At 37.7% G+C, this 22,540-nt stretch overlaps 1 protein-coding gene across 1 annotated transcript in view; it reads left to right on the forward strand.

Moving 5' to 3' along the window:
- PLA2G4A (phospholipase A2 group IVA) overlaps positions 1–22,540 on the forward strand; it is a 147,451-nt gene that overhangs the window by 60,654 nt on the left and 64,257 nt on the right. The window contains exons 4-6 of the mRNA XM_037159532.2: positions 1,554–1,702; positions 2,318–2,431; positions 19,641–19,678. Coding sequence (XP_037015427.1) covers positions 1,554–1,702; positions 2,318–2,431; positions 19,641–19,678 — 301 coding nt within the window. The remainder of the gene's footprint in view (positions 1–1,553; positions 1,703–2,317; positions 2,432–19,640; positions 19,679–22,540) is intronic.

Raw genomic sequence — 22,540 nt, forward strand, 5'->3', positions numbered from 1 at the left:
CATCTACTGATTACGGATCGAAGGAGGTGAGGGCCAGGGGTCCATATTGTAACCAGCACCCTAGGCACTTATACTGCTCTCTTGCTTATGAGACCCAGCTGTGCTAAACCGATGATGCATAAGCTCCAAGTGGGAAAATAAAAGATATCCCCCAAATGCTTATACCTCATTTGTAGATTATTCCCACAATATAGTAAAAAAGCACACCCAAAAATCCAGTGATTGCATAAAAGAACTGTATGTCCATATGTCTATGTTTAAAAATGAAGCAAAGGTTCTGACTGGTGTGGCTCAGTGGTTTTCAGTGTCATCCTGCAAACCAAAAGTTTTGGTTGGGTCCCTGGTTGAGGCGGTGCAAGAGGCAACCCATTGACGTTTTTCTCACACATCAATGCTTCTCTATTCCTCTTTCTTCCTCCTTTCCCCCTTCTCTAAAAATAAAATAAATAAGATATTTAAAGATAAAAGTGAAGCAAAGGGCATTGATTATATTATTTGATAACCATAAGTACTGGTGAAGGACAACGTATACTTTTTGAAAACCAGTCATGAAGCAGACTATCATTTTTACTTTTCCTTGGTTTTCAATTTTTGCGTCTTTTCTCATGGAGACCTCCACACCATTTTAATCCCTGTGCCTTCCCCTTCTCTTCTGTAAATCTCTGAGTCCAGCTCCTTTGGCCATAGTGATCCACACTTTATTGTCTCATCTGTAGAACATAGGAGCACGCTGTCACTAAGAGAACAATTCTTGCAGTCAGGTATTGCTCTTATACTTACCAGCTGGGTGACATTGGACTCGTTGGTTGCTTACCATGTCAAAGTTCCTATTGCCTCAACACTAACAAAGAACTTACCTTACAGTGCTATTGTGAGATTTGAATTAGTGTTATGTGTGTAAAGTGCCTAAATGAGAAATCCTAGCAGTCATCATTCCGTTGGGTTTTGTGGTTATGAATGATAATGACCCCATGGGAGAAGATGTGTTCAAGAGAAAAGTGGAGCCCTTGAGTGAGCAAATATTGTGATAGTTACTAGGTTCCAAAGATCTAAAGATCAGCAGGATGTGGCCCCTGCCCTCAGGTGGTTGACAGTCTTGTAGGAAAAGACAGGCGATAATTTCATTTATAAAATAGAGGGCGCACAATGCTGTAAGATAAGGCAGGTTTCAATGAAACCAGTGAAGAAGGAGAGATGAATGTTTTAATTGTCCGGAGTCAGTTGCCTTGCTAAGTGTGTACACAGAGGACATTGAAGTCTGGAAGTTGGGTTGAGATGTTGACCACAGTGAACGTGCTCTCTGAGTGGGCAGAGGAATTCTGAACAAACCACCTACAAATGAATCTCTCTCATGGGACTACTACAGAGGGCGGAGGTGTCATATATAAAACAGTATATAACCTATGATGTTTTTCTGTTACGTATCACCTTGCCTTCGATATTTTGAATACCTTACGGTAGATTCGTTGAAAATAACCTGACCTGTTAATAAAAGCAAATTAGGAACCATGAGTCACACTTGCCTCCTTCTCACTTGGGTTCAATGTCTGCAGTGGACACTCCAGATCCCTACGTGGAACTTTTCATCTCCTCAACCCCTGACAGCAGGAAGAGAACAAGGCACTTCAACAATGACATAAACCCAGTGTGGAATGAGACCTTTGAATTTATTTTGGATCCTAATCAGGAAAATGTTTTGGAGGTAAGTAATCCTCTGGGACTGACTGCTAGAGGGTCATCATTCATTTGCAGTAGATGCTTAAGTCTGTCCCTTTAGTGCCTTCTTTCTTCTCAGTTAGGTGCGGTGGAGATTAGTTGGGCAGCATAGTGGACCAGCTTCCAGACAGTGCACATGAAATTATATAGAGCCATGCAGGGGTAGATAGGGCTGGGAAGACTCTTTTATCCTCCCCATGGCTTTGGAGCAACCATCAAATACAACAGAATAAAAGTACTTTCAATTGCTGTTAAAATAAGGTACAAATGTTTCCCAAAAAGTTGCATGGATTTTCTACAGTAATTTATTTCTCATATTCCAAAATAGCCTTTCCCCTGAGAAGGGATACATTTCCTTTTTTGAATGCACAATAATGAATAGGGCAATGAGGAAAATGAAAAAAATTATCATGATTTTAGTTGGAAATATAGTATTTAGGAAACAATACATTGTGACCAACTGGATACTGAAGACCTCAAATGACTATGAAATATCATCTGAAAATGTTAATTTTTTACAGTGTGGTTGGGATTTTAGATATAATTTTCAGAGATCCACGAGAAATTTTATACATGTGCTCTATTTTTTAATTCTCTCTAGATCACCCTAATGGACGCCAATTATGTCATGGATGAAACTCTGGGGACGGCAACGTTTCCCATATCCTCTATGAGAGTGGGAGAGAAGAAAGAGGTTCCTTTCATTTTCAACCAAGTAAGTAACGTTTTTGAGTTACTTTTTTCAGCTTTTTATCAGATAAAATCTATTATTTATTTTTGACAGTAGGGTTTGACACTTGGGCATTTTTTATTGATTTATTTAGGTATTTATGAGAATGTTTTGTTTTTTAAAGAGAAAAATATTTTTCCCTTTTGCTTCTTGACCTATCTTCTATTATTCAAATCTCTATATCTATCTCTCTATCTCTCTATCTCTATCTATCTATCTATCTATCTATCATCATCTTACCTACCTATTACTCTATCTAGCCATCCACACCCACTTTGGTTGAGGTCTCACACCAAGTCCCGCAGAGGCCTTAATCTCTTCAGTTGCTTCAGATGAGGACACCTGGGTAGAGCAAGGGCTGCAACCCTGTTGGCACATCTAACAGCAAACATTGGGGAGGATGAGGAGATGTAAATACTGAGAGGACTGGCTCAGAAAGAGAGAAAGACCAAGGGAACTTAAAAAAAACTGTTGGGACACCCAAACTATTCCAAAATTACATGTTTAGTAATAAATTAAGCCTGCGTGGAGGAGTATTTTTGTCTCAAATAATCCTCAACTAATTAGAGCGGAAGTATACAAAGGTCAGCAGGAATGCTTTGGGGGTTATTGTTGTATTTATGTTTCTAGGCTTGCTGTGTTCTCAAGTTTCTTTTTTATACTTTTTAAAAATTAAACTTACTGGGGTGACGTTGATGAATACAATTACATAGGTTTCAAGTATACAGTTCTGTGATACATCAGCTGTCTATTGACTGTGTCCCCACCGCCCAAAGTCAAATCTTCCGTCACCATATTTTTGGCCCACTTACCCTTTCCTAGCACCCCACCCCTCTGTCTGCCCCTTGGGAACCACCATGCTGTTGTCTATGTCTATGAATAGTTTCTGCTTAAAAATAAGCAAAGTGTCTTTGCTTATATTTATGTTTGTTCATTTGTTGTTTTCAGTTTTACGTCCCACATATGAGTGAAATACGGCTCTTGGGTTTTTTGTCTCACTTATTTTGCTTAGCATAATATTTTCAAGATCATTCATGTCGCAAAGGGCAGTATTTCATTCTTTGTTAAGGCTGAGTAGTATTCCATTGTGTATATGTACCACATCTTCTTCATCCAATCATCTGTCAAAGGACACTTTGCTTGTTTCCATGTCTTGGACACTGTGAATAATGCTGCAATGAATACATATATTTTTGTGAATAAATGTTTTCAATTTTGGGGGGTAGAAAGCCAGAAGAGGGGTTGCTGGGTCACATGCTAACTCTATTCTTAATTTTTTGAGGAGACTTCACACTGTTTTCTATAGTGGTTGGGCCAGTTTACAGCCTCACCAGCAGTGAATGTGGGTTCCTTTTTCTCCACAACCTCTCCAACACTTGCTGTTACCTGTGTTGTTGATAATAGCCATTCTACCAGGTGTGGAGTGGTATCTCACTGTAGTTTTCATCTGCATTTTCCTAATAGCTAGTGAAGTGGAGCATCTGTATATATATCAATTGGCCACTTGTATGTCTTCTTAGGGGAAGTTGCTGTTCAGGTCTTCTGCCCATTTTTAATTGGATTATTTGTTTCTTTGGTGTTCAGTTGCATAAATTCTTTATACATTTTGGATTACTAACCCCTTGTCAGAGCTGTGTGCAAATATCTTCTTCCATTCTCTTGGTTGCCTTTTTGTTCTGTTAGCAATTTCTTTTGCTGTGCAGAAGGGTTTTCGTGTGTTATAGTCTCATTCATTTATTTGTGCATTTACTGCCCTTGCCTTTTGGGTCAAATTCATAAAATCCTTTCTAAGACCAAGGCCCATAAGTTTAATAACTGTGTTTTTCTTCTGTGTCATTTATTGTTTCAGGTCTTATGTTTAGGTCTTTGATCCATTTTTGGTTAATTTTTTGCATGGTGTGATGATAAACAGCAGTCTAGTTTCATTCTTTTGCATGCGGCTTTCCAATTTTCCCAGCACCATTTATTGAAGAGGGGTTTTTTTTTATTGTGTATTTTTGGCTCTTCATCATCACCAAGCCCTTATTATATGAAATGTTAAAGGGACTTACCTAAGAAAAAGAAGATAAAAAAGATGAACAGTGAAAGGACAGCAAACTCACAGTTATTAAGAACCACACCTAAAACAAAAGCAAACTAAGAGGACAGCTAAATCAGGAGCAGAACCATAGAAATGAAGATCACATGGAGGGTTAGCAACAGGGGAGTGGGAGAAGAAGGGGGGAGAAGGTACAGAAAATAAGTAGCATAGATGGTGGGTAGAAAATAGATAGGGGGGAGGGAAAGAATAGTATGGGAAATATAGAATCTAAAGAACTTGAGACACGTGGTCATAAACTAAAGGGGGGAGTGGTGAGGGAGGGGGTGTGCAGGGTGGAGGGGGATGAAGGGGGCAATAGAACAACTGTAATGGCATAATTAATAAAATATATTAAAAATTATTCACCCATATACACGTGGATTTGATTATGAGCTCTCAATTCTGTTCCAGTTGTCTCTGTGTTTTTCCTGCCCATACCTTGTTCTTTCAATTATTGTTGCTTTGTAGTATAATTTGAAGTCACAGAGTGTGATATATACAGCTTTGTTCTTTTTTTTCTCAGGATTGCTTTGGCTACTTGGGGTCTTTTGTGGTTGCCTACAAATCTGATGTATTTTTGTTCTATTTCTTTAAAAAATGTCATTCAGATTTTGATGGGGATCATATTAAATCTCTAACTGAACATAATTATAATGTTCCTATTACCCAAAGCAATATTGTCCAAAACAATTGGCTCATATTGTCCAGTCCACAAACACAATATCTTTCCATTTCTTTGTGTCTTTTTCAATCTCTTTTAAAAATGCTTTGTAGTTTTCAATATATAAATCCTTTACATCCTTTGTTAAGTTTATTCTTAGGTATTTTATTCTTTTTGTTGCAATTGCAAAAGGAATTTATTTTCTGTTTTTTTTCCTCTGAAATTTTATGTTAGTATATAGGAATACAATGAATTTTTGTACATTGATTTTTGTATTCTACAACTTTACTGTATTTATCATTTCTAATAGTTAATAGTTTTTTGGTGGAGTCTTTAGGGTTTTGTATACAAAGAATCATGTCATCTGCAAAAAAAGCGACAATTTTACTTCTTCATTCCCAGTGTGGATGTCTTTTATTTCTTTCTCTTGCCTGACTGCTCTGGCGAGGACTTCTAGTACCATGTTGAATAAGAGTCGTGAGAATGGACATCTTTGTCTCGTTCCTGATGTTAGAGAAAAAGATTTTGGTTGTTCATTGTTGAGTATGAATTTAGCTGAGGGTTTGCAACATACAGCCTTTATTATGTCGAGGTACTTTCCTTCTATACTCATTTTATTGGGTATTTTAATCATAAATGGATACTGAATCTTCTCAAATGCTTTTTTGCATCTATTGATATGATCATATGATTTTTACACTTCATTTTGTTGATGTGGTATATTGCATTGATCAATTTGTGTACATTGAACCATCCTTGTGCCCCTGGAATGAACCTCACATGATCATGATGTATTATATTTTTAATGTGTCATTGTATTTGATTTATTAGCATTTGGTTTAGGATTTTTGCATCTGTATTCATCAGAGATATTGGCCTGTAGTTTTCTTTTTCTGTGTGCTATCCTTGCCAGGTCTTGGTAATCAGGGATGTGTTGACCCATAAAAAATGTTAGGCAGTATTATTGCCTCTTATTTATTTTTTTGGAAGAGTTTGAGAAGGATAAGTATCAAAACCCTTTTTGGATGTTTGGCAGAATTAATCACTAGTGAAACCATCTGGTTCTGGACTTTTACTTTTTGGAAGGTTTTGATGGATATTTCCATTCCCTCACTGTTGATCAGTCTATTTAGATTTTCCAGGTCTTCCTGATTTAATCTAAAAAGGTTATGTATTTCTAGGAATTTATCTATTTCTTCTACATTGTTGAATTTGGTGGCATATAGTATTCTTATATGATCCTTTGTATTTCTGTAATATCTGTGGTAACTTCTCTTTTATTTCTGATTTTTTTATTTGAGTCTTTTCTCTTTTTTAAAACCCTCGTGAGTCTAGCCAGAGGTTTGTCAATTTTATTCATCTTTTCAAAGAGTCAGCTCTTTGTTACATTAATTTTTTGTAAAGTCTTTTTTTCTCTCTTTTACTTAATTCTCCTCTAATTTTTATTACTTCCTTTTCTCTGTTGATTTTGGGCTGCTTTTGTTCTTCTTTTTCTAGTTCTTTATGTAATGTTAGCTTGTTTACCTGGGATTTTTCTCATTTCTTGAAGTCAGCCTGTAATGATGTAAACATCCCTCTTATTATTGCATTCACTGCATCCCCAAAATTTTACTGTATTGTATTGTCATTCTCATTTGTCTCTATATATCTTCTGATCTCATCTGTTATTTCTTCTTTGGCTCAGTTGTCTTTTAGTAAAATGTTTTTTTAATCTCCACCTATTTATGGTTTTATCACTTCATCGTTGTAGTGCATTTCTAATTTCAACGCATCGTGGTCAAGAATATGCTTGGAATGATTTCAACCTTCTTAAATGTGTCAAGATTAGTTTTGTGTCCCAACACATTGCCTTTCCTTGAGACTGTTCTGTGTGCACTAGAGGAGAATGTATAGTCTGGATTTCGGCAATGAAAGGCTCTGGAAATGTCAATTATGTCCATTGGGTCTAATGTATCATTTAAGGTCAATATTTCTTTATTGATTTTCTGTTGGAATGATCTATCTAGAGCTGTCAGTGGAGTTTTTATGTCCCCTACTATGATTTTGTTTTGATCTGTTTCTCCCTGTCATGCTGTTAGTAGTTGCTTTATATATTTTGTTGCTCCCTGATTGGATGTGGATATATTGAGAAATGTTGTCTTCTTTTTAAATGTATTTTTAAAGATTTTATTTATTTATTTTTAAAGAGATGGGAAGAGAGGAAGTGAGGGATAGAAACATCAGTGTGTGGTTGCCTCTTGCACACCCCCTACGGGGGACCTGTTCTGCAACCCAGGCCTGTGCCCTGACTGGGAATCGAACCAGCGACCCTTTAGTTCACAGCCCAGTACTCAACACACTAAGCCACATCCAGGGCTGTTACGTCTTCTTGTTGTAGTGTCTCCCTTATCATAAAATGTCCATCTTTGTCATTTCTTACCTGTGTTATCTTGAAATCTATATTGTCAGATATAAGTATGGTTACCCCTGCTTTTCTCTGCATGCTATTTTCTTGGAGAATCATTTTTCATTCTTTCACTTTGAGTCTAACTTTGCCTTTGCAACTTAGAAATAGTCTCCTAAAGGCAACATATGGTTGGGCTTTGTGTTTTGATCTAATCTGCTACTCTGTGCCTTTTTATTGGTGATTTCAGTCAATTTACATTTATGGTAGTTATTGATGGACGGGGATTTCCTATAGCTATTTTATCTTTTGTTTTCTGGTGGCTGTGTGGCTCCATTGGTTCTTTTTCCTTGTGTTTCTGCCTATTTTGGCAGGGGTGATATTCTATCATTTATCCTGTTTTCTGTTTTGTTTTTTTTAAATTATGTGTCTCAGTTTTGAGTTTTTTGGTGTGCAGTTATACCATGAAGCTTATGCAAAAGAACATTTTGTGTATAAATAAAGTAGTCCTCTTTCTTCTGAACCCATTTAATCTTCTTCCTCTTTTGCAAATTCAGATCTTTACATTAAATCCCTTTTGTTTTTGTTGTCACAAATGATCTTTCTATATGCTGTGAGTTCATTTCCAAATTGTAGTAGATATTGTTATCTTCCTTCCTCTTAATGTTAATATCTTCTTTAACTTTTATGTGTTATTGAAGTGTGTAGTACCCTATTCTAAAAAAAAAGGTTATATCATGCTTCTGTGTGCCCATCAGTGATTTTACTCCTACTTTGTGACCTTTTGTCCTTCGTTACAGGTAGAATAACCCCTTGAGTATTTCTACAATGGAGGTCTTCTAGTTGTATATTCCCTGAGCTTCTGTATGTCTAGAAAAATCTTTATTTTTCCTCCATATTTAAAGGATAACTTTGCTGGCTGTATTATTCTTGGATGGTAATTTCTCTCTCTTAGTAGTTTGAATATTTGATTCCACTCTTTTCTAGCTTGTAGAGTTTCTGCTGAGAAATCCGATGATAATCTAATGGGATTTCCTGTACACTTTTCCCTGGCTGCCTTGAGAATTCTTTGTCGTTAAGTTTTGACAGTTTTAATACAAAGTGCCTTGTAGAAAGCCTTTTCGGATTGAGATAAATTGGGGTTCTGTTTGCTTGTTGAGTTAGAGGATCTAACATAGGTTTTGAAAGTTCTCATCAATTATTTCTTTGAATAGTTTCTTTGCTTCCTTCTCTCTTTTTCCCTCTCGTATGCCTGTCATTCTTACATCACGCTTTCTGATGGAGTCGGATAGTTCTTTTCGGTTCTTTCATTTTTTGTTGTTGTTGTTGTTGAATGTTCAAGTCTCTCTTCTTTCCTCTGCGTCATTGGTAGATTTCTATTTCTGATATCAGTAGTTCTTTCCTCCATCTGGTCAGTTTCATTTCCTAACCTCGCTAGTTCATCCTTTATCTCTTTTACAGAGTTCTTCATATCCAGAATTTCTGTTTGGTCATTTCTTAAAGTTTCAATCTCTTTGGTGAAGCGCTCATTTTGTTTATTGATTTTCTTTCTGAGTTCATTAAACTGCATCTGTTTTCTTGTAACTTGTTTTCTTCAGAACTGAGATCTTGAGTTCTCTGTCATTTAAATGACATATTTCCATGTCTTCAAGTTTATTTTCTAGAGTTTCTTCACTTTATTTCTAAGCTTCCCTGTTACCTCGATTATTCATACATAGTATTGGATGGATTCCTTTCTCTGTCTAGGTATCTTATGTATGAATGGCATTTCTCTAGTAGTTTGATAAGAAGGAGACTTCCAATTGTTTTCTAGTAGGTAGCAATGAAGCACTAGTGTTTTAGTTGTCTTTCACTGTTCTGGCTTTTCCAGTCTCTGGGGGTTGCTGAAAAATGTCTTGTGTTCCCTGGGAAGGCGGGCATCTCCTCTGTTCAGGTTGTCTCAGTCTCAAGGAACTAACCTTGCAGGGCAATGTGGCCTGCCATTGGCTTCCAAATCTGAGAAATCTCGGTGCTGTCCCCTGCAGCCAGGTGCCACGGGTAGTGAAACCGCAGCAGGTAGGGGTGGGGTGAGCTGGGGATGCTTGCTGCTGCCTTTGTTGCTTTGTTCTTCCTGTAATGATGACTGGCAGTCCTCAGCAACCTCCATCCGTATCTGCACCCAACCCTGGGATTACTCACAGAGTGTGCCTGTTGCTCAGGGAAAACAGAAAGTTTCTTTTATACCATTTCTCAGGTTTGCAGATAATGTTCTCTGCAGCCCAGGACTCACCCCTACAGCCTCTTCTGGAGCCCACTGCTGGCTCTGGGAGGGTGAGAGGAGGTGAGCTGTGGGAGGGGGAGGGAAAGTGGCCCAGCTCTGTGGCTTTGTTTCTCTGCCTGGAATGGTTGTTGCCACACAGCCATGACCGCTCTTCTGTGCTTCATCCTGCCCTAGTCACTGGGCTTAGCCGCAGCGCGTACTGACCACGCCCACAGCGCATACTGACCACGCCCACAGGAATGCTCACAGCAGCTCTCTGCTCCTGCCAGCGGGAGCCAGGGCCTGGGCCCACCTGACTTCTCCCCTCCTCAGGCTGAGCATCGTGAGCTCCTGGCTGTGTCCCGGGCACCATCTCAGCCCTTCCCCTTCTCCACCCACCCTGTTCCTTCCCACTTGCCAACCTTCGGTTATTGCAGTGCACACATCTCTCAGGTGTGTTTGTGTGTTAAACAGGAAATCTTTTGTCGGATGATATCTGTTCAGATTGTTGAAACTTCAAGGAGAGGGACCAAGGTTCCTCTTGTGCCACCATTGCTCTGATGTCACGCTCTCTGAAGTTTCAATAATTTATTCTATCGTAGAATAAAATTTTATACAGACCAAACTTACTGGATTTTGAATTTTATAAGAAACCAAGTTAATAGTTTCCAGTGAGAAACATAAGCCAGTGGAAGATAGTATGCAGAAGGCTTAGATTTCTTTTGGTGGGGAGAAGCTCTGTGTTTTGTCTCTCCTCAAAATTACCTTTTATATTCCTCCACTCACCCAAATCTACCTATTTCTTAGCTCTCACCTCTTTTCTGATTATTATCATCCCAAATGACCGTGTTCTCCCTCAACCTCCACAACAATTATCTGTGGTATTCGTTGGAAATAACTTTCATAAGAGTTATGATAATTCATATATAATATACACACCATATAATGTGCATCACATGTAAATATATTTATAGTTGCATATGTAATTATAATTCCATATAATTTATTATATGAAGTCTAGATTGCATATTAGTTATATATTTATTAACTATACAGTTTATTTTGTACTAAATATATACTGATAGTTGGTTATAGAAATATGTATGAATACCATGCACATATAGATGTATGGAAGCATACATAGAGTGCTTACAACAGTGCCTGGTACATAGTAAATACACCATAAATGTTGTTTTCATTGCTGCTGTTATTATGCCTTGAGAAAAGTACAGAATTTCAGCAGGCAGAAAAGCAGTCATGAGCATTCTAGGCATAAGAAACTGCAAAAGCATGGCGTCGTAAAAGGAGGAAGCAAGTCAGGGCACGGCAGGTTACAGGCTTGGCAGGCACCTGCCGGCGAGTCGTGGGGAGGAGTTGGGAGGTGGAGGACCCTCCCTACACAGACCTTGCCTAGGGCATGCAGCTAGGATCAGTCTTAGTAAGTGTGTTCGAGGGCTTTGTAAGCATGAATTGGCCTTTCCAAAGAAAAATGCCTTTTTTGCCCTTCAGTCTTTGATGATAAGAGAAGATATTATAGGAAAACAAGCATTTCCTCTCCTCTTGTCATTTCCGATGGTGAGGTGTGTAACCTCGAAGCCTCCTGCATTCCTGCATTTAAAGTAGCTTACGTAATTATGTTCCTTCGTGTCTGAGAAAAGTTAGCCAGCTTTTTTTTTTTTCATGACTCTGTTCTCAAAAGACCTCTGCAGTTTTTATCTGAGTGATGGTTCTTTGGGTTGGTGACCTGTGGTGGCAGTGGGGGGTGGGGGGTGGTGAAGGTGAATGCATGATGGCCGCTTGGAGAGGCCCCTGCCTGCTCCAGATCTCGGGTCCTCCCTTCTGCAGGCCACCCAGCCTCTCCTCCTCTCTGAATCCCCCATCTTTCTGAGGAGGACTGTCTTCTTTGTACAGTGATCACAGAGGTTGTAGGAGAGGACTCAGGTGGTGGGAGAAGGAACCGTGTGGGAGAAGAGATTTTTAAACAGTTCTTGGTGGGTACGGCAGTCTGGTCTAGGAAAAACACTTGGATCTGGCAAAGGGAGAACACATGCTTCAAGCCAAGACATTATTAGCAACAATTCCTTCAAAATTTTGTCATCTAAAAGTTAATACGGAGTCAACATAGAGTGATTTCTATGGCGAGGAGCCAGCTGGAGAGAAAATAGGAGCCTCCGAAGGGAGATTGAAAGACTCTCAAAGCCTGTTCTGCCCACTTCGGGTAGGAACTGAAAACCAAGAGGCCCCAACTTGCATTCTGTCTTTGTCACTAACCTCCCTCCGGCATGTCTTTGTACTCTTTCTCGCTGTCTTGTTTTTCTTCAGCTCTACACTGAAGATGTGTATTAACTTATTTCTAAGATCCATTCTAATTTATAAAATCTTATGATCTAGAAAAAATACTTTTTTCCATTTAAGTATTTTTACCCCAATGTCTCCAATTCTTCCCACTTTATAGTCATAATAAAAATCTTTATTATATAATTTTAAAATATCGACCTGTTAATGGATTATTTTTAATATGAGAATGAAAGCTTTTACTATGCATGTAAAACTTTGCTAAATATTAAGAAAGCGCTAAAAAGTTTCACTTTCAGGGAAGTAATAATCTGTTTGGAAAGAAGTAGTCATTCATGTGCATACAGATAACTAATAAAATAAACAACATTATAAGGCTTCCACTCATTGATTTGCTTACTTATGAATTACTATTTTTTAAAGATTTTATTTATTCATCTTTAGAGGGGAAGGGAAGGAGAAAGGGAGAGAAATATCAATATATGGTTGCCTCTCGTGCGTCCCATGCTGGGACCTGCCCTGCAACCCAGGCATGTGCCCTGACTGGGAATTGAATCACGATCCTTTTTTTCACAGGCCCATGCTCAATCCACTGAGCTACATCAGCCAGGGCTTACTTATGAATTATTATTGAACACTTGTTGTTTTCCATCCTAGGAGATAGGCAAGCAGTAGGGAACATGGCAGATGAGGTTCCGGGAGTTTGCATTCATGGGGAAGGCAAATAGACAACAGAAATCAGAGAGGTAATCAACGCAGCATCAGCCGATGATAAATAGTATGAAGATAAAATAGAGGGAAGTGGGAAAGAACGCTTGATAGGTGACTAGTTTACATAATCAGCGAAGGCCTTTCTGAAGTATTATATTTTTCCCAAATTTTATTATTAAAATTTTTGAACATATGAAGAGTAGAAAGATTTGTACATTGAAAACCAATATAACTGCCACCCTTATTATACTGTAAACATTTTACTGTGTTTGTTTTGCTACACATGTCTCCATCTATCCATCCGTCAAACCATAATGAGTTTAAAAACAAATTGCAGACAACATTATGCCTCATCCCTAAACAGTGTGGCATATTAACTAGAGTTCAGTATTTGCATATTACAGTTTTAAGTGCCTAGGAAATAGTGCTGACAACAGGTTCCATGAGAGTTACCAAAAGGAATTATTCATCCATTCATTCATTTCACAAGCTACTGTGTGGCAGATGGTCTGTGGGCACTTTCCATTCTGCTATAAACGAAAACCAGAATTGTCTCCCGCATGGAACTTACGTTCTACTTAGTAAGATCAATAAGAAGCAAGATAAGTAAGAGCTGCTTGTGTTAGATAGTGATAATAAGTGCTAAATAAACCAGGGAAGGAGGAGGGGAGAGTATATATAGTGAAGCAGGTTGCACATGAAGTTTAAAAACTGTGGCTAAGAAAAACATCTCTGATGGCATCTGAGTAGAAAGGTCCTGAAGAAGTTGACCTGGCGTGTTCAGTATCAGCAAGGGGTAGAGGCTGGACTATGAAGGTGGAAGGGAGGGTGATAAGAGATGAGGACAGAGAGGCCGAGAGGGACAGATGCAGCAGACAGTGGTGGGTTATAGTGGCCATCAATGGCTTAGGCTTGTTTTTAAGGAAGGTTGCAGTTGGATCACTAAAGGGGTAAAAAGGGCTGTTCTGGTGGAGACAACAGTCTGTGCCTTTGCCCACAGTCACTGGACTAGACAGGGCAGTTGGGTGTGTTCAGGAAACAGTGTCTAGACATGTGATAGGAGCAGAGCATTGGTGCACAAGGAAGAACAGGTGCATTGGGGATCGGATCATTGCGGAGCTCACATTCAAGATGTTGGAATTTGCTTGTTATCTTCCTGACATCAGTGAGTCACGGAAGGTTTTTGAGCAAGTAATGGGAATTTTAGGGCAAACAGGATTTGTCTTCTTCCTCAGAAGTGTTAGTAAGCCAAAAGTCAGTAGGTAAAATGATAAAGAGTGTTTGATGTGGAAAACAGAAAGTTGATGCAGCTTTATCGGACTATCCTGGAAAGCGATGAGTCTGAGAACAGGATGGTGAGGAAAATAAGATCAGCAGCAGCTTTAATGTGTCACTAAGGGTTGAACTGAATGATTGTTTAGTGGCACTGAGGGTCAGCTGATGTGGAAAACAGGAACTTACAATGGATTTGGATCTTCTTGAGGCAACAATTTGTCACCACTCAACTCTAGAACTTTTTTTTTTAGGAAAAAACCAATTTCAGGGCTAGGTCTATAAGTTTGTTTGTCCCCTCCCCCCAGCTATCGTATATAAAATCTGGGTTAGGTTGTGTTTGTTGGACTCACACATTTAAAGAGCATCAGCGTAGTCTTTTGAAAGATGCTGGTGGGACCTGCTGCCTTTGACCCCAGGCTCAGCATCAGACAGTCATGCTTGGGTTGGAATCATGATTCTGCTACTTATTAACTGCCTGATATTAGACAATTGTTTTTTCCTTTTTGCCATGCATCCTCATCTGTAAAGCAGGGCTATAGATACGCATAGCACCTACCTCTTAGGGTTTTTCTTATGGTTAAATGAATTGATGCAAGGAAAGTTTTAGAAAATTTTACCTAGCGTGGTAAACACTAAATAAATGTCAGATATTCTCATTGTAATTGTCTCCCATCCAAGTACTAACCAGGCTTGACCCTGCTTAGCTTCTGAGATCAGATGAAATCAGGCGCCTTCAGGGTGGTATGGCCGTGGGCTCGTTGTAATTGTAATTGGCCAGATTTAACTATTTGTCATGTGTTTCATGAATCCGACTTCACTATTACACTTAACTTACTTGTTTGAACTTATTGACCAAAATCAATTTATTTGCATATAGGTAGAGCCAATAAATTTAGTGATCACGTTTCAATGCACTTTAAAAATGCTCGTCAGCCATTATGGAATCCAAGTGTGGCTTTGAGTTACTTGTGGAAAGAAATAGTGTCTTCAGAATTAAATGTGTTTTGTGCAAACATAGTCCTCTTGATGAAAATGCTAAGGTTTTGAAAGTAAGAATCATGAAAATGCTAAGATTGTGAAGTAAGACAGAAAAAGATGATCCTTCCTCATTCTCTAGATGAAATCAATTTGTTTTCAAATACTTTGAGGACGGTAGCCTCTACATTTACAGGGTACAGTGTTTTAACTTGCCACCTTTAGTTAGAAGTTAGTGTTATTGTTTAAAAATAGCCATGTCTTCTGTGGCATCTAATTTTGGCTGATTGCTTTTTTTGATTATCACTCATTCGTGATTGTATCTTGAAAATGAATAGGGCAGTTCTATAGGAGAAATAGTGGCAGAGTTTGGAGGGAAAACAAGAGAACTATATAATTTTGTGAGAAATTTGGGGGATCTTTGGCTAAGATGTGAATGTCATCAGATTGATGCAGAGCAGAGTTCAAATGTAGGTCAAACAATTCCTGCCTTTAGTGAAAATGCATTTTTATTTTGGGATGCCAGCAATGGAAGCTTAAGTGAGTCTTTTTTTGGACCTTTCTGCAATTCACAGGTTTTAAATTACAGGGCATGTTGGACCACTCTTGTGTCCTTGGAGTCTAAGGCGGGACCTGAGTTCCTCCAGGGAGTTGAATGCGTTCAGTTTAGTCACCGTTGCATGCCCAGCCCCACCCACACTAGTTCCTTGAATCATTTCTGAGTGAATGAGTAAATGAATACACTTGTGGAAAATACAAAAAAACTGGGAAGTCCTCAGACAGGTGCCATGAAAGTTGATGAAGTTTGGAAAAAAAAACTGGAGCGTCAGAGAGATTCCCACTTGGAGAAGCAGAGAGGATTGGTTTGGTAGTAGTGTTCCAGGAAATTGGGTCTGTTGGATGATGGCTAATGATTTTGCGGCTCTTCTAGAATGCTGCAAAGTGTCCACTGCAAAGGAAAACACACCTTAAATTAAGGAAAGAAAATCTCGTCCAATGTGAGGAGGAAAAGTGTGGATGACAGAGTGGAATATGGATACAGGGTAGAGAGTGTATTTTTTTCAAATCTTTGAAGATTGTCTGGGATTTGGGGGGAGGGGCACAATTATTTCAACTTCCTGAGTGTTGAATGAGATGATTTCCGGTAGTAAATGCTAATTTTATTTTATTAAGAAATCATACGTGTTAACCAGACTTACTATGGTGATCATTTTGCAATATATACAAATATATCGAATCATGTAATACTGCTGAAACTAATGTAATATTACATGTCAATGATGCCTCAATAAAAAATAAATGTTAATGTTACAAAAATATATATTTAAAAGTGATTTTAACAGTGTCTCATTCCATTTCAAACAGGAAAAGTTTATTTAAATGTGACCTAGTTTGTATTGGCAGGGTTGTAATTTCTGCTCTGCCCTTGAATTTCCTCCTCGTTAGATCCACATCTGGTTTAAAATTATTTGACTATCTGCATCTTTCTGTAATAATATTTTCAAAGGACATCCTTCATTCCAGGCACTATTCTTGTTAGCTTTATTGTCTCAAAATGACCCTGGAAAGTTTGCACGATTATTAGTGGGTTAGATACTTTCAAAAAGTATTTTTAAGTCTGAAATGGCTCTGCTCTAGTTTCCCTTCCCCTCCGCCAATGGAACATCTCCACTGTCAGCATCTGAAATTGTTTTTCATGGTGGAATCGAAAGGGATTATTGTTTCCCCACAAGAATGTACAACGAGTACAGCCTGCTTCTTGCATTTTAATTCCTAGAAGAGGTGGAATTTTCATTTGTTCTGGTTCCTAACCAAACATTATGGGCGTGGGGAGAGCAGGGTGGAGACCAGTACCTTTTCTTCTCCTCACTGCCTTGAAAATGCAAGCAACCCCGGGTGATGGGAACATCGAGATGCTTCGTGCCATGTATGGGAAGGAGTTTACAGTAATTGTTTAATGCCAAACAGGAAATGCATATTTTTGTGGCTATTTGATCTGAATAACATGTTCCAAGTGAAAGGTGTGGAGAGATTGTGAATGTCGGTCTTCGTTGCATGTCTGAACATAGTGCCCCGGGCGAGAGAGTTTACTGTTTCCTCCTGTTGTGGGTGGTGCTCTAAGGCAGCGTGTGGAAGGAAGGATCCCCATTCACATGGCAAGAACCGGGGCAACACAGTCTGGCTTCCTCCAAATGGCAGGAAAATCCTGGGTCTTTTCTCCTCCTGCCTTTATTGAAAGAGTCATATCAGTCTGTCTAGGAACACGAATGTCTTAGTTAAGAAATGTGGGTGGATGTGGAAGGGATATTCTTTTTTTAAAGATTTTATTTATTTATCTTTTTAGAGGGGAAGGGAAAAAGAGAAGGAGAGAAACATCAATGTGTGGTTGCCTCTTGTGCATCCTCCACAGGCAACTGGCCTGCAACCCAGGCATATACCCTGACTGGGAATTGAACCACAATCCTCTGGTTCACAGGCCTGTGCTCAATCCACTGAGCTACACCAGCCAGGGCTGGAAGGGATATTCTTACGGAGAAGACAAATCTGACCCCAAACATAGCACAGTTGATTTTTCCTTTTTTTAAAAAAATTCGAGAACAAGTAGGCATTAGATATATTCAGGCACTGAATATTTTAATATACAAGTTGCTTGGAATCCTGCCAGTTGGGAAGTGAGGTTTTCTCCCCGAACACTTTCTGTTCGGAGGTGGCACACAGGAACAAGCAGCCCAGTCCAGCTTTGGATCTTTCCACTTGCTAGAAAACTCCATGCTGACTTGTAATACTGTCTTTTTAATTTCCATTCTCTCATGGCACTTTTGCCCTCTCGAGATAAAAACACTAAATCTAGTCTTCTTTTAATAGCAGTTTTCCTGTACCATTTTTTTCGCAAATAAACAGACCGTGTTTTATCCATGTCTTGTTTTTCTTACTAAATATCTGAAGGCATCTCATTTCAAATGTATTTTTTTCAATCTCTCTTTGGAAAAGACTCCATCTGAAAATTTGAAATGAGTTCTAGACATAATATGCTAGGAAGTGGTCTGAGTGGTATTTTCATTGATAGAATAGATGGCAATTACATTGTCTGCTTAGAAGCCAATGACCATTTGACTTATCACTGAACTATGATTCATCTGGGCATGTTTAAAAAAAATAAAAACTATTTGTACTGAGATTCTCAATTATTTATTAACTTTGAGGTAATAATTATATGCTGCACACTGACTGAATGTTCATAGAATTTCATACGTAACAAATACTGTCTGGGTTGGACCAGCCCATGATTTTATCTTCAGGAGAAATGAGATGTTCTTGATAAGAAAGGATTGCCGGATGAGCTCTCTCTCACATACACATGCACAATATTTCAACAAATATTTATTGATTATATGTCATATGCTGAGTAATAAACTAGAAACAGAGACCTAGGTCAGGCAGTATAGAGTTTAGTGGAGAGGCGAATTTTTGTACAGATGAGTTCAATACCTTATTCTTACTCATAAAATTCAGTACTGAGAATTGTCCATGAACTTATTTTAACCTTTTGAAAGGCTCCTGCTGGTTTGTTTTTTTCCATTCCTTGAAACCGCACATACAAAAAACCCAAAGCCAAATATCTATATTTGTGTTCTAAAAAAATCCTCTTCATGTTTTAAAAGACATATTCTAGTTATGTTCTATTCACAGATATTGAATAGATCCACTCTAATTGTGTTCTTATGGTAACTAATTCATCAAAAATAATAGCACCGTCTTACAACTGTGCAGCAATCTTCCAAACACTTCTTATGTGGTTCTCATAACAACCTATGGTCCCATTATTTATACCTAATGCAGGGAGAGTATTGAGAAGGTCTTTCTGTACAACAGATTCATATTCTTGGAAAGCCCTTTTTCATATCCCTCTGCTTTGTGGGTATTAGTCACTCTTTTTTCTATTAAACCGGATCAGCTTATTGCAGGATGGGTTCTCCCATAAGTTGGTTGGCTCACATAGTATTGAAAAAAATAAAACCCTGAGCCTCACATTGCACTTGGAGGTGTTTCTTGAGCTGACCACAGTTGGCTGGTACTTGGGCCCTACCAGCCAGCTCGAGTAGGTGTTCAGTCTCCAGTCTGCTGCAGCCCACACATGACACAGATGCACATATATAAGTTGTCACCCAGGCTTCCTTTAACCTTGGACACTTTGGCTTCTGGTTTTGAGCCATTGGGACGGCTACTGACTGATAAACACAACATCTTTATAGTGTTTAGATCACAGGCAATTTTTATGTTTCATAAATAATGGTTATGGAAATGAACTACTACTTTAGCGTAGTGAAAGAAAAAAATACCATGTGAAGGCAATTCTTATGTTTGCTAAAATGACTTAAGAAGACATAAAAAAACAGCAAAAAAATGTATTGAAATACACCTGTAATTTAAGGTATTCATGGAGCTATGTTACTTTTATTTTTAGGGTTTTTGTTTAGATTAGAAATGATCTACCACTCAAAAGTTATTTTGACTTTGCTTGCATTATATAGAACACACATCTATCGATGACCTAAACTAATATATCTCTTTTAGGTCACTGAAATGATTCTGGAAATGTCTCTTGAAGTTTGGTAAGTGCATTTATTTCATTGGGTGGGAAATGTTGTGAATAACCCATTGATTTATTTAAATTGTTAAAAATATTTTTAACAGATGAAATAATTCTAATAGCTCAGATGATGAAATGCATTTAATGTACTTTGCATTTCTTTAGCTCACTCTTAAAAGCTGCAACATGGGGAAATAAATCGAATATTCTTTGCTTAAATTTCCTATACTTTGCAGGTTAAATAATAGATGTCAGAGTAAGGACTTTTAGAAAGGGGCCTCCCTCAAGTCATACGTTTATTCCCACAGGAATGAATATAGTTATTTAAGCTTATTTTCTATCATTGATATAAATATATGTTCAAAAAACATGAACACAAACAGGGAACTAGAAAGAGGGAAAACTGAAAATTGAGACTGACTTGTGGTGATCAGCAGGACTCAAAACAGTAAGGTTCCGTGAAGGGGGTTGCTCTTTCAAAGTGGGTTCTGAAAATGAAAGTTGGAAAATCGCTTATTTACTTCCAAATGGTGGCTCTCAGGGGAGTCGGGCGCGCCTTGGGAATTCGCTGCTCTCTTAGCCAACACAGACTTGAGGGGCACTCACTACCCACCACCTCTCTGCGTCTTTTCGAACTTCCCTGTTGAAGTGCAAGATTCCAGTACAAATGTTACGAACACAAACACCGCATCAGTTGAAGTCACATCCTCCTACCTTGCGATTTGCCAAATGTGTGATTATGATACCTTGGCATTAGGTTTAGACATTTCTTTCTTTTATTTTGATCTCTGGAACACGTTGACCTGACTTCCTAGATTATTGGCATAAATTACGACAGTCCCTCACCATATGGCAGGAAGCCTCAAAGGAGGGTTCAAGTTACCGGATTGCGTTAATTTCCATCACATTAACCCTTGTTTAAAAGTGATTTAATTTCACAGCGATTAGAAATATATTTGCTATTTGACTATGAAATTAATGATATTTATTTTAATGGAAAAAGATCTTCACTGACATAATTAGGGCCATAGTGTCTAATGAAACACAGTTATCAAAAAGTATAGAAAAAACTCAGCTAAATAACATATACAAGTCCAGAAGCAACTTATTATATATTTATAATGAACTTTAATCAAGCTCTATTTTTGTATGTAAACTTACATCTTGATTCTAAAATAGAAATGTTTTCTTTAAAGAAAGATTCAATTTCCCATGGTATATTATCCAGTAAATATAAAATACAATTAGAAAAAGAAAATGAACTGAAGATTATACATAAGAGAAGACATAAATAAAACATATTTCTGTTACCATATTTATAAAATTATTCAGCATTTAAATTTTTCTCAGATATTTATTTTTTTAAGTATTTGTATGATAAAATATATTCATAGTTTAATAGTCATCAGAAAATAAAATAACTGCAGAATTAAATAATGACTAGGAATAATATCTAAAGACCCTTTTAGAATAGATCCACATATATGGTATTGCAGGTATTGTGAATAAACATCAAGTTCATTTATAAATTTAGATCATTATATATAAGTACAACATTTAATCCATTCACACACAATGGCAGATAATGGGAGTCATTTTTCAAGAGTCTTTGGAAAGGCCTCCAGGTGATGAGTTTAAAGATTGATTCTCTATGTATTCAGAGGGTATTGGGTTTTCACATGGCTTTAGACTCAGCTACAAAACCTGGGGCAAGGCTCATGTTTCTGGCTTATTAGTGGAGAATGCGAGGTCCAGACAAAGCGTGAGTGATTTGCTCTGAATACACAGCTAAGAAGTAAGAGGGCTGGGAGTGCTCAGCTTTTCGCGGCAGCTTCCACAGGAACTTCCACAAGAGCTTGCACAATTTCTGTCTTACCTGTCTGGATTTCCGAACTCTAAATGACCGTCATGTGAAGGGAGATGGGACTGTCTCAAAAATTCGGAGAGCTTCCAAGGCATACTTTCTATTCCCAATAGTCAAGTTCTTTTTTCCAGACACTTATTTACTGATATCTTCTAAACATCTCTGTTTATTGCTCTGTTCATAGATTATTTTTTTAAAAATTATGCTTCTTGTGCTCAGTGTAAGACAATGATGATTATAATAGTTATTAAAGGAAACATAAATCCCACAATGAGAAGTCCTGGATTTACATGTGTCATTTGCTAATTATGTTAATGGTTGGAATATTTCTAAACACTTTTTTAACTCACTTGTAAAATGAGAAAAGAGTATGTTATATTTATTATGATGATTTAATAAGATGTTCTTTCCCAAGAGCATATGTTATAGGAAACTTTTCTACATATACACCACATATTCAGAGTGGTACTCTTTGTAATAGTTAAAAATAAATTGGAAGCCATCTCAATGTTCCTGGATAAGCAAATCAAGCTATATTCATATAGTAAACATACTCCACAATTAGTAAAAATATTTGAGTTCTGGTTACATAAACAGAGATGAATCTTAAAACCAAAATGTTCAATTGGAAAAAGTAATTTGCAGAATACACACACTTGGTAGCATTTATATTAAAAAATTAAATCAGAAAAATGAAAACCTATGTCTTGTTAAGGGACATAAATATATATTGTTAAGTTATAAACAAATTCATTGAGATAAAGAGCAAATTTATGGTAGCAGTTATCTCTGAGGGGTGGCAAAGGGAATAAATTGAAGACTCACAGGGACAATTGTGCAGGTAAGATTTCTGTTTGTTTAAGTGATTAGAAGATACCAAACAATGTAAAATAATAAATATTAATAACAGAAAAGAGTTTACCCCAAGACTTTACTTTAAAATTGCTAATTGACTATCTTACTTTTTCCTGCCTTTTTATACAATCTTCATTGTAATCAAATTTAATAACTGTGTAAGCC

The sequence above is a fragment of the Artibeus jamaicensis genome, unplaced genomic scaffold (genome assembly GCF_021234435.1).
Source record: "Artibeus jamaicensis isolate MK-2021 breed Jamaican fruit bat unplaced genomic scaffold, CSHL_Jam_final contig_2170, whole genome shotgun sequence".
Taxonomy (NCBI): Eukaryota; Metazoa; Chordata; class Mammalia; order Chiroptera; family Phyllostomidae; genus Artibeus; species Artibeus jamaicensis.